Source organism: Hippopotamus amphibius, chromosome 13 (assembly GCF_030028045.1).
Source record: "Hippopotamus amphibius kiboko isolate mHipAmp2 chromosome 13, mHipAmp2.hap2, whole genome shotgun sequence".
In the NCBI taxonomy this organism is placed as follows: Eukaryota; Metazoa; Chordata; class Mammalia; order Artiodactyla; family Hippopotamidae; genus Hippopotamus; species Hippopotamus amphibius.
The window spans coordinates 100,050,737-100,063,775 of NC_080198.1; the positions used below are offsets into that span (position 1 = coordinate 100,050,737).

Consider the following 13,039-nt stretch of genomic DNA (forward strand, 5'->3'; position numbering starts at 1 on the left):
GAGGCCACGTGGCTGCCTCGGGCTCGGGGATCACGCGGGCCACGCAAGAGGAGGTAGGGGGCTCCACCCCTGATGCCAACTTCAGCCGTTCTTTTCCAGGGCTGTGTCTGGGGTGGACGCTGACCCTGACGTGGTCCACATGGAGGCCCAGGAGCTCGGAGGAGGTAAGCCGGGAGGGTGTGGGAGCCAGGCGTCCCCAGCCTGCTCACCCCGCGGCCGGCTCGGCTGCCCTTGTCCTTGGCGGCTGGCCCTGCGCGGCCGACCCCGCTGTGCTACGACGTGGCAGCATCTGAAATGTACTTGTGTTCCAGCCGGGGATAAATGGAAGTCGAGGAGCTCCGCTCCAGTGGAAAAGTCTGTTAAGAGGCCGATCTGTTCTGGCCCCTGAGCCCTGAGAGCTTCCCCATCTCTCGCCATCCCCGCCCCCCCGCACTTGCTGAGAGCTGGGGTGCGCCAGGGTCTCCGATGGCTGCCCCTCCAGTGGGGCAGGGGGCTCTGTGGCAGATGAGCCCAGGGGCCTTGTGAGCTAAGAGAAAGGTCCTCTGTGCTCCTGAGGGAGACACAGTGGCGGCAGGACCATGGAACATTCTAGAACATCAGAGCCGAGGGGACCTGCAGACCGTGACTTCATTCAGCAAACACTGGCTGAGTCCCCTGTGGTCGAGGCCCAGGGCTGACCCTTCTGGGGACACAGAGGTGGACGAGACACAGCCCCGCCCCTTGCCTGGTGGGACCTCCTGGTGGTTTCCCTCGCGGTGGAGACCCCGGGCAGGGTCACACTTGCCCAAGAGGGGAGCTGACAAGTGCAGACAGCTGTCGCCTGGCTGGGACATACCACGTGGAGGGCAGGCTCGGCACCAGGCACTGGAGTCCCAGCTGGGGACATGTGCCAGCCGCGTGACCCTGGAAGTGACCTCAGCTCCCCGCCCCTCAGCCTCCTCGTCTGTGAAATGGGTCCCACACGGGGTGCTCAGGCTGGGGACGTCATGGGGCCGCACGTGGTGGGTCCCTTTACCGTGTCCAAGCCCTCGGCTCTTCCCTGGACCCCTGTCCTGCTGGGGGTGGGGGGAGGGGGCAGCGTTACTGTTGCTTCTGCTTCACTGGCCAGGAGCACGGAGCTCACAGAGGCCCTGGGCTTGGCCACAGTCACAGGGTCACGGCCGGTGCAGACCCCAGCCCCGCCGCCTCCGTGCACAAATCCAAAAGCATCCCAGGCCGAGCTTAGGGTGACACGGCACGGGGACTGATGCCCAGCAGGGCTCAACATGGCAGAGGGGGCAGGTGTCTGGTGACTTCCCGCCTGCAGCGAGGAGGAAGGCCAGGCCTCCATCCTCAGTAAGGGGCACCGTTTTCACCCAGAGATGATTTTACGCAGCCCGCCTTCCCCAGCGGAGGAGGGACCCAGAGCCCAGCAGCTGCGAAGCACGTGAGGAGCCCACCGGGACGGAACGGCCTCCCTCCCCCGCCTCCAGCCACCCTGGCCGGGACCCAGTAGAACCCAGTCCAGCCAAGCCTGGCGGCACAGCACCCGGGCCTTGAGGACCCACCCCACTGGCCACCCCTACCTGCCCTCCAGCCAGCCTCAGCTACGGGCCACTCCTCGGGGTCACCGTGCCCGTCATCACCCCTGTAGGAAGGCTGCTCCCCATCTGTCCGTCTTCAACTTCTTTCTTGGGCCACCCACCCCGCCCACCACCTCCTCGGGCTCCGCAGCCCCTGGGCTGCCCCATCCCAGCTCCGCACACTCCCCTGGGCCTGGAGCTCCGTGCGGACAGGGCGGGGCCTGATCGATTCACCTCTGTGTCCCCAGTAGAGCCACCAGATGAATAAAGCACGTGGGCAGGTGCCAGCCGCCCTGAGCAGACGCTGGGCACCGCACAAACGTGGCAGGACCCTGCAGCCACAATCCGGGCTGTGGACGGGAGGCCGGTCACTGCCTGTCACACCACATTGTCACTGCCTCTCCCCAGAGCAGCAGCTGGTGCTGGTGCATGAGAGCTAAGCGTCCACCTTGTGGTCAGGAACGTCATGGTGGCAGCTAGAGAACGGCCCTGGGGCGTGGGGTCGGCGGGGGGCAGGGGGGGGGTGTTACCATGGAAATTGGCAAGCGCTGTGAATCAGCACTGTCCCCCTGCACAAACCATCAGCCCCGTGGAAGGTGGTCTCTGTCTTCTTGTTGGCCGTAGAGCTGGAACAGGGAGGGCCTGACCACGGGGAGATGTGTGAATGAATGATTGACCAGGTGAGCGAGCGGATGGTCCACTTTGAGTCTGGCCTGGGCTCAGCTCCATGGCGTGTCCAGCCAGGCGAGCCCATGACAGGAAATTCGGTGTTGACTGCGAGGAGTGACCAGGCCGTTTAGAGGGGAGATGGGCGTGGTTCAGGGGGCAGCGGGCCTGGCACAGCCGTGGCTGACCGTGGGCCGACGGTGTGCACTGTCTCCTGGACTCTCAACCCATGCTACAGTGAAAGGAGCTGAGACCCAGGGGACGCTGCCGGTGAGATAGGGCAGGTCCTCCGGCCCCCAGCCCGGCCCCCTGGTACTTTCCATGCTGCCGTGGGCAGGACGTGCCCTGAAGGCGCTGACAACTCTGAGTGCTCTGGCTGGGCCCCGTGTAGTCCCTGTGGTTAAATCCCGCTCCCGCCCACAAGCGGGAGAGACGAGCTCCCCCAGGGCACAACTCCACTGGGATCCCCAACCCAGGAAACAGAGGGCTTGACATAAGAGCAGGGGTTCAACTTGCTTGACTGTAGATATTTCAAAAGGGATGAAAGTGTTTGCCTAAATGTAGGAGGAAAAGAATCCCTGAGTCACACCCACAGCCGCCTGTTTCGGTAGGAGAGACTCCAGGAGGGTGGGAGGGGTCCCGAGTCATGATGGGTGCCGTGGGTGCCTGCCGTGGCCCTGCACGGTCCCTTCCCTGGGTGACCACACACCCAGCGTGCCAGGGAAGGCGGGCGGGTGGAGGATGTGTGGAGGTCTCCTGCCCACCATCTCTTGAAGTCACTCCGATGACCCTCTCCCAGAGAGAGGATCCAGGTGTCCTCGGCTGTGCAGGTGCCGTGCCCGCCACTCGCCTAAGCCAGGGGCGGAGGGTGCATGGGGCAGAACGTGGGTCGAGTCCTGCCCTCTCATAGCTGCGCTCCCCTGCATGACTTTAGCCCTGGGTCAGCAAACACTTCCCATCAAGGTCAGCTGGTAGACCGTTCAGCTTGGTCTCTGCCGCCAGTGACTGCCGTCATATTGTAGAGGCACCATGGGTGATGGTAAAGGAGCAGACGTGGCTATGTTCCAGTCAACACATCTCCGGGAAAAGCTGGAGGCAGTCCGGGTGGCCCCGCGGTAGACAAGTCTCCTAACCTCGCTCAGCCTCAGTTTCCGCTTCCGGAAGATGGGACCACCGCCGGAGGGTCCTGAGGATTAAAAGAGCTCCTCGCAGCAGAGCGCCTGGCACAGAGCTGCCCCCACTTAACAGCAGGTGTAATCACAGGCCAAACCCTTTAAAATTCAGACCCACAGACAAAACCGGCGGCAGTGGTATCTGAACACGGACCGAGCCAAGAACGGCTCAGCATTTGATCATGTCTGAGGCTGTGTCTGACTCCCTCACCTAGAGCCTGAAGACTGGAGATGTCACGCACTGAGTGGCTGGCTCTTCTCTCCTGCAGGTTTTCGGTACGTCACCTGCCAGATCCACAATTGCTCTGATAAGACGCTGACCGTGCCGTTCTCAGGCCCCATTGACCACAGTTCTCTGACCGTGCAGGATGATTACATCTTCGTTAAGGTGAGGTTGCTGCTGGGACTCTTGGAAACTGGCAATAGGCGACGCGGAATAGAAGCCACTCTGGGGAAATGGAATCACTCAAACAAGAAGCAATAAAATGGCTATTTTACTCTCAAGTGCTACTTAATTCAGTTTCCCCTGCCCCTGTGGTGGTGGCAGAAGGCACCGCCCAAACCCCATAAGGCCCAAATGTTGGCACAAGAATGCCACCTGCTCCTTCTCCCTTCTGCCTGCCAGGAACCTCCCACAGCCCAGGGCCCCCAAGCCCAAACCTGTTTTGTTCCATCTGGTTCCGGTGACTTTGAAGTGATATTCAAAGTTATTGTCTCTGGTCATTTCTCTTGGCCACCAGGCATCAGCTGTCCACAGCCCAGGGACCAAGCCCTGCTGCCTGTACACACAGGTACTCAGATCACAGTTGGGACCACCATGTGGTCTGATGGTTCAGAAACTCCAGGAAACAACTGGTCATACCACTTCTTGATTACTTCCACTGACAAAGAGCTCACTCCTTCTAAAACCAGCTACCCCTCTCCTGAATAGCACAAATCTTTGGAAATGTCATTCCAGCACTGAGATGAGGTGTTTCCTCTGCTCTCGTCCAGTGGCCCCTGCTCTGCCCTCTAGGACCCTGTGAGACAAATCCAAAGGCTCCTATGGAGACGGCCCCTTAAGGGCAGCTGCTGGGTGTTCTCTGCCCTGAAGTCTCCCCTGTCTCAGGGACGTTTCATCACCCCAGCTGCCCTTCTCCACACGCTTAGTGTACCAGGGCCTCCTGTGGAGTTGGGAACTGGAACTGGCAGACTGTGTCATAGCCCCCATTAGAGCAGGCCAGGCAAGAGGCTCCTGCCACTACGCCCCTGACTGCCACCCCGTGCCCTGTTCTCCTTTGCCCTCTGCTGATGCCCTGCCCCACAGCTTCCCATCCCTTCTGCATGTTTGCATGCATTGTTCCCTGAGCGTGGAATGCTTGTGGCCCCTTCTCCACCTCCTCCTCTAACACCCTGTCGTGCACCACCTCCTCCAGGAAGGCTTCCCTGACTTCCACTCTACTTCCAGCCCACTGGTTGCCTCCTTGGAGTGCCCCCAGCTCTGTACCTTCCTCTGTCACAGCCCAGGCCACACTCTGTCATCCTTTACTGTTTACTGTAGACCCTGCAGTCTGAGGTGGGGGTGTGGGGGGTCCAGGTCTGTTCTCAGCTCCACTGTATTCCCAGCACCTCCCACTGTGTTTCTGCAAGTATCTACCGAATGCTGGAGCAATGAGAGCATCAGCTTCTCTGGCCGTATCTCACGCTGAGTGTTTTCTAAATGTTCTGTTGTCTGTTCTGCCAGTGCCCCAGCCTGAGACCCCGGGGGCACAGCTGTGGCTGGACAGGCTGGGCTGGTCCTCATGCAGCGGGGTGGGGGGTGTGCACCCCGGGGCCTCAGGTGGGGTAGGGGCTCAGTTAGAGGTGCTGGGAAGGCCTGGCCGAGGGTAGGTCTGGGGAGGGGGCGGGAAGGATGGAAGAAGCCAGATGGGGTGCTGTTGGGAAGCGGGGCCATGCTGTGATTGGGCAGCTCCATGATCTGGTCTGGAAGGAGGGGGCTCGGGCCGTGATGGTGAAGGAGATGCCCCCGTGCGCTCAGCCAGGTCACTGCGAGGTCATCGCGGGCTGGTCTGTGTTCAGATGTGATCACGGCTGGTGCTCAGCTTTGTCACGGAGTCCTGGTCTGCCGCTGGTGACACTGCTTATGTTGGACGGGGGATGGCCCAGCCCCGTGGTGCGTGCCTGGCCGGGGCCAGAAGTCAGGGCCACTGTGCTCTGTCCAGCTCCTGGCCCACACCCTCTCCCGTCTCCCACTTGCCCCCTTGCTCCTGTGCCCCTCTCCCGCCCCCCTGCTCCTTCCCTAAGAGACACAAATGCTGTTCTTTTCCTGGCTCTTCTATCATCTCCTGTGGGAGACAAGTTACTCTGTCCCTGGGCCTTACTTTTCTCATCTTTAAAATGGAAATGATCACAGTTCATGGAGTTGTTGGTTTTGATACCAATGAGTTCTCCAGGACGGTGCTGCCCACACGACAGTCCCAGGAGTGTTCTCTCTCGTTTTGTTTCTCTTGCCTCGTGGTCTGGTGGTCATCTTTTGCAGCTTGAGCTTACCTTGGGCCTGTCTCTTCCTCCACTCAGTGACTCACCAAGCACTCTCCCTAAGAGAAGTTCTGCAGAACAGAATTTTCTTCACCTTGTTCTGTAATTCAGATGTAGGGAAGCCAGGTGCTGAGAGAGCATGGGGAGGGAGGTTAGTTCTAACTGAGGGAGGCGAAGGAAGACTTCCCAGAGTTGGGCATTTGGTATGGGGCTCTGAAGGATGAATAGGAGTCTGGCCATTTCAGGAAGAGCATATATAAGCAAAATAAAAGGGCATTTTCACCAGCTGAAATGCAATGTATTGTTTTTCATTCATGAGGATCTAGTTTGACAGGAAATTTATCCCCTTAAATACATGTTTTCCCCTCCTGTTAGGCAACCTCAGCAAACCAGACCAAATACTACATCTCTTATCGTCGCAATGAATTTGTCCTGATGAAGCTGCCGAAGTATGCATTGCCAAAGGTAAGAGTGGGTTCCCATTCCACCTGGCCCTGAGCTGGGTCCTGAGCCTGCATTGACTCGTGAGGCCACAGGCACTTGGTGGTGGCCAGGTCCGTATGGACAAGAGCAAGGTAGCCGTGCTTCCTCCGGCTAAGCCCCCCGCCCCCTCCACTTCATCCTCACGTGTGCCCAGCTTCATCCTGTCTTAGGGCCTCCACCATGCTCTTCCCTCTGCCTGCTCTTTTTTTTCCCCAAACTCCTGCACTTGTGATGTTTCAGAGAAATGTCTCTTCCCATTGACCCTCCAGGCTGGTCCAGGCCTCGGTTTCCTGCTCACACCTCACGCTTCTCTTTCCTGACATTCAGGATGCTGGGAACCCCCTGTGTCCATCTCCTGCTTTCAACTGGAGTTTCCAGGGCTGGGGGGCAGTTCCTGTTTTACTCACCCCTGCATTCCAACTGCCTAGCATGGTGCGTGCTACATAGTAGCTACGCAGTTAATGCTACTTCCTTCCCCTTGCCGGGCAGGCAAAGTTTGGGGACATGGGGGCTGCCTAGACCCTGCCCCACCCCCGCCTCAGGGTGAACTCCACAGCCCCCTCTCTACTGATATGTTATTCCAGTTTTACAAAGGAGGTGATTGATGTTCAGAGAGGCTGAGTGTCCCATCTGAGGTCACACAGCTAGTAAGAGACCAAAGCAGGTTTCAAACTGAGGTCCAAGGTCCAGGTGGGTCTGAGACCGTCCTCCTGCCACATCTCCCTCCAGAGGACGGTCTCCTTCCCATGTGCATAATTCAGAAGTGCAGACTGAAGCAGCCCTTCTCCGCCACATACTTACTGAGCATGAAACATAAGCTAGGAACCGATGCTACAGCTGTGAGTCAGACACCCTGGTTTCCTGTCCTGGCCGGGTTTTCAGAGGAAACAGGCAGAAAGTCAAGGAGACAGACGAACATGTAAAATAATTGCAAGCTGTGATTTGTACTGTGAGGGGAGTGAGAGGCGGAGCCAGAGAGTGAGGGCGGGTGGGGGAAGCTTCCCTGAGAGGGATACTGAAGACCGAAGGTTGGGGGAAATCTGTTCAGGTGCAGGACAGTGCATGTGCAAAGGCCCTGGGGCAGGAGAGACCTGGCTGGAGGGTGGAGAGCAGGGGCTGGATGAGAGGAGGTGGCCACCCTGCAGGCCCCGGTGCTGTGGCTTGCTGGAAGGACTTGGATGTAGAAGCTTCTGCTCGGGACAACTCAGACCCCTCCTGAGCCAGAAATGGAAAAAGTTCCTGAGACTTTTTAAAACTTTTCAAAAACGTCTCTTTAGGAAAAGAAAAGGAAGAGGAGGAAAAGAGGAAAGAAAAGGAAAGGAAAGGAAAGAGGAAAGGAGAGGAAAGGAAAGGAGCAAGCTTAATAGGGTCTCTCCAGTCTTGGCTGAGTAAATAAATGACAAGCTAATGGTTTCATGTAGGGCAAATGCCTTTGGCATCCCTGGGGGGGTGAGGGGTCTTTCAGCTTCTGAGAGGCTCTTCCTCCCCCCGGGGGCTGCAGCATTATCAGCATCCTGTGTCCTGGTGTTGAGGAGAGGGGCTGGGTGGACACCTGGGTCTCTCCCTGCTCCCCTCTGGCACTGGGACCGGGGTAGCTGCTGCTCCTCTCCTGGGACACGGGGAGCTGAACCAGCAGCCAGGCCATTTCTGAGGGTCTTCTGAGGAGGCTGCAGCCACAAGTCATGACCTCTGTGACCGTGAGCGTTGGCTGCACCTCCCTGGTCCACGGCTGAGATGGCAGTGAGTGTTTCTCGGTTTTGGGTGGAATTTGCAGGAAGCACCGCTTGACAACATGCGCTCCCTGCCAGCTTCCCGTTTCTGTGGAAATCGGGGGTCACTGAAAAGAATCACGAGGCTGCGATGCAAATACAGCCTCCACATCGTAAGTGGTGACAGAAACCAGACACAGACACGCCCCTCCCGTCATCCAGTTTCAAGGGGTGACCAGGGACCCATTTCCGTTGGTGGCATTTGCACTGGCATTAAGGGTCCTCACTCCGGGATCCTGCCCAGAACCCAGTGACAGGCAGTGGAGGACGAGGCCCAAGTCGGATGCTCTCAGGGATCCCCCCAACCCCACCCCACCCTGAGCCCTGTGGGGTCCTCAAGCCACGGACGTCCTGCTGAGAAAGTTGCCTATACAGAGAGACAGCTGCTTCCTCTCCACGGAACTCAGGAGAGCAGCCAGACCCCCGTGTGCCCACCAATAACATGGAGAGCTAGCTAACTGAATTTCCTAATCAGATTTTGTTGTTATACAGTGAATTTGTAAAACTCTTGCTTTTTTCCTCCCCTCAAAACACCCCCATCTTTTTTTCTCTTTAATTGCGGGAGTAACATCATGGAAACAATAGAAATCAGAGCAGAGGGGAACTCACCGCAGCCTCCCTCCCTCCCCGCTCTCCATCCCCTCCCTCCCTCCCCCCATCTCCTCCCTCCCTCCCTCCCTCCCGAGCCCTGTTTGGTTTCCCTAGGTCCTTGGCCCTGAGCCAAAGCGACATTGCTGCATTGCTGTGGCTGCGTCATGCAGGCACTCTGTCTACAGCCTGGCTTTCACATGACAATGTCTCAGGAGAATTTTTCCCGAATGACACATGATATCCTCTTTAAATGACTGCAAAACTCTCAACTCAGGAGACCCAGACCGTACCTTGCTCAGCTAAGCCAGACTCCCGTTGTTTAGACATTTGGGTTGTTTCCATATTTCATAATTATAAACAGTGCTGCCATGAATATATTTGGGCCTGCAGGTATTCCTTTTTTTTCTTTTTTTTTCTCAAGTCAGTCTAAGAAAGAACTGCTAGACAAAGGATAGAAATATTTGTGGAGCTCAGTTGCTTTCTAAAAGTTTCCACCTTGCCAACCGCAAAGGTAGAAGAGATCCGTTTCAACACAGTTTTGCCAAGTTTTGTGTTGTATCAGCTCTATTTTCCCTCTGCTTAAAAATGTATCCATGGTACCGTTCTTGCGCTTTAATTCCCCTGCCTCTGAGAGCTGTAGTGGGTAAACAGTCTTTATCGTGTTTGCTAGCACCCTTTGCTTAAATGGTTTACTTGTAGAGGTTAAAAAAAATACTCACGTCCCCTGACAGAAAAAAAAATAACGTAGGCAAAGGCTGTAAACAGACAAAAGAGGGGGAGAATCCAAATAACTATTGATTATATAAAAACATTCATAAGCATAAAGTAAATGCAAATTTACTTTAAAATAAAATAGTCCTTATCTCTGATCTGTTTACATAAAAGAAAATCAAATCCCTGAAGCATAAGAATAAAGGAGGAAGTGAGGTCAGGGAAGATTGGGGAAGAGGGTGGAGTGGAAGCACAGGAGTCCCTCTTCTCGCTTAGACAACAGTGAATCTGCCTGATGTAACTGTTTTGGAACTCTGGAGTCTATACCAGTAGTTCTAGTGTCATGTGCTTGTGATCTTCAAGTAGTTAATTTCCTCCACGTGGTGGTGGTCTTAGCATCTGTAAAACAATTCAGAAAAGGTGCATCAGATACTGTTATCTAGGTCCTTTAGGGAGGAGCTGAAACAGAGCATGTGGGGGAGGGGTCTGTCCTGGGAGGTCCCCATGGGGTCCTACTCCGTTACAGCCAGAACCTGTTTCCATCCCCAACAGACCTTTATTTTCCTTCTTTTCCCTTTTGGGAGCCAACATTTAAGGACTAGGACATTCAAAATCAACCACGCATATGGAGGAATTTAGAAAGTCACCAAGCATGCCCCAGGAGAAAGCTCGGGCTCAGAAAAGACCTGAGGAGAACTCCAGTTTACACCCCAGGCTGATCCCTGACATGCAGATAGCCTGCAGCAGTAAAATCAAAGTCAAAAACAAAAAACAGCAAACCCTGGGGAAGGGAGAGAATCTGATTGCCAGAGTATCACATTGTTAGATTCCAAGATCCAGTTTTCAACAACAGAGAAACTACAAGGCAAAGGAAGAAAGTTCAATCCATTCAAAGGGGAAAATACCAACAGAAGTTTTTTCTGAGAAAGACCGGATGGCAGATCTACTAGACAAAGACTTTGATACAACTGTCTTCAAGATGCTCAAAGAGTGAAAGGAAACGATGAGAAAGTCAAGAAAACAATGTACAAACAAATTACAAATGTAGGTATACCTCACCTTACTGTGCCTCACAGATATTGCATACTTTTTTTTCCCCACAAATTAGAAGTTTGTGGCAACTCTAACCCTGCATGGAACAAGTCTATTGGTGCCATTTTTCCAACAGCATTTGCTCGCTTTGTGTCTCTGTGTCACAGTTTGGTAAATCTCACAATATTTCAGACTTTTTCATTATTACCATATTTTACGGTAATTCATGATCAGTGATCTCTGATGTCACTGCTGCAATTGTTTGGGGGCAAACTTCATTGATAAGTGTGTGTTCTGACTGCTTCTCCAACCAAGCATTCTCTCATCTCTCTCTGTCTCCTTGGGCCGCCTTCTTACCTGAGGCAGAGCAGTATTGCAATTAGGCCAATTAATACCCTTGCAATGGCCTCTAAGTGTCCCAGTGAAAGGAAAAGTCACACTTTGCTCACTTTAAATTAAAAACGAGAAATGATTACGCTTAGTGAGGAAGGCAAGACAGGCAGAAAGCTAGGCCTCTTGCCCCAAGTACCCAGGTTGTGAATGCAAAAGAAAAGTTCTTGAAAGAAATTAAAAGTGCAACTCCAATGAAAACACAAATGTTAAGAAAGCAAAACAGCCTTATTGCTTATACAGAGAAAGTCTGGGTGGTCTGCATAGAAGATCAAACCAGCCACAACCTTCCCTTAAGCCAAAGCCTAATCAGAGCAAGGCTGTAACTCTCTTCAATTCTCTGAAGGCTGAAAGAGGTGAGGATGCTGCAGAGGAAAAGTGTGAAGCTGGCAGAGGTTGGTTCACAAGGTTTAAGGAAAGAAGCTGTTTCCCTGATATCAAAGTGCAAGGTGAAGCAGCAAGTGCTGATGTAGATGCTCCCACAAGTTATCCAGATCTAGCTAAGATCATTAATAAAGGTGGCTACACTAAATAACAGATTCTCAACGTAGACAAAAACCTTCGGTTGGAAGAAGATGCTGTCTAGGACTTTCATAGCGAGAGAGGAGAAGTCAGTGCCTGGCTTCAAAGCTTCAATGGACAGGCTGACTCTCTTGTTAGGGGCTAACGCAGCTGGTGACTTTAAATTGAAGCCAGTGCTCATTTACCGTTCCAAAAATCTTAGGGCCCTTAAGAATTGTGCTAAATCTACTCTGCCTGTGCTCTATAAATGGAACAAAGCCTGAATGACAGCATGTCTGTTTACAACATGGTTTACTGCATATTTTAGGCCCACCATTGAGACCTATTGCTCAGAAGAAAAAGATTCCTTTCAAAACATCACTGCCCATTTGACAATGCACCTGGCCACCCAAGAGCTCTGATGGAGACGTACAACGAGATTAATGTTGCTTTCATGCCTGCCAACGCAGCATCCATTCTGCAGCCCATGGATCAAGGAGTCATTTTGAGTTTTAAGTCTTATTATTTAATAAATACATTTCCTAAGGCTATAGCTGTTGTAGACAGTGATTCCTCTGATGGATTTGAGCAGTCAATTGAAAACCTTCTGGAAAGGATACACCATTCTAGATGCCATTAAGAACACTTGTGATTCATGGGAAGAGGTCAAGGTAGCAACATTAGCAGGAGTTTGGAAGAAGTTGATTCCTGCCCTCACGGATGATTTTGAGGTGGTCAAGACTTCCGTGGAGGAAGTAACTGCAGATGTGGTGGGAATAGCAAGAGAACTAGAATTAGAAGTGGGTCTGAAGATGTAACTGCATTGCTGTAATCTCATGATAAAACTTTAAGGAACGAGGCGGTGCTTCTTACAGATAAGCAAAGAAAGGGATTTCTTGAGATGGAACCTCCTCCTGGTGAAGATGCTGTGAAGATTCCTGAAATTACAACAGAGGATTTAGAATAGTGCATAAACTTAGTTGATAAAGCAGTGGCAGGGTTTGAAAGAAGTTCTACTATGGGTAAAACGCTATCAAACAGCATTGCACGCTCCAGAGAAATTGTTCACGACAGGAAGAGTCAATCAGTGCAGGAAACTTCATTGCTGTCTTATTTTAAGAAACGGCCACAGCCACCCCAGGCTTCAGCAACCAGCACCCTGATCAGTCTGCAGCCACCAGCATCAAGCCAAGACCCTCCACCAGCAAGAAGATTGTGACTCACTGAAGGCTCAGATGATGTTTAGCATTTTTTAGCAATAAAGTACTTTTTAACTAAGGTAACTTACCTTTTGTAGGATATAATGCCATTGCACCCTTAATAGACTACAGATAAGTGTAAACATAACTTTTATATACACTGAGAAACGAAAAAATCTGTGGGACTCACTTTATTGTGATATATTCTTTATTGTCATGGTCTGGAACTGAACCCACAGTATCTCCAAGGTGTGCCTGTACCAAAAAATAGATGGAACGCGTAAGTGGAAACAAAAAGAAACTCTGGAGAGAAAAGGAACAATAATTTAAATGGAAAATCCACTAGGGCGATTCAAAAGCAGATCTGAGCAGACAGAAGAAAGAATCAGGGAACCTGAAGATAGGACAATTGAAATTATAAAATTTGAGGAAAGGAAAGAAAAAAA

At 53.0% G+C, this 13,039-nt stretch overlaps 1 protein-coding gene across 1 annotated transcript in view; it reads left to right on the top strand.

Annotated features, from left to right (window-relative positions):
• Positions 1–13,039, top strand: part of SORCS2 (sortilin related VPS10 domain containing receptor 2) — a 489,055-nt gene that overhangs the window by 419,378 nt on the left and 56,638 nt on the right. The window contains exons 6-8 of the mRNA XM_057705965.1: positions 100–164; positions 3,670–3,788; positions 6,293–6,382. Coding sequence (XP_057561948.1) covers positions 100–164; positions 3,670–3,788; positions 6,293–6,382 — 274 coding nt within the window. The remainder of the gene's footprint in view (positions 1–99; positions 165–3,669; positions 3,789–6,292; positions 6,383–13,039) is intronic.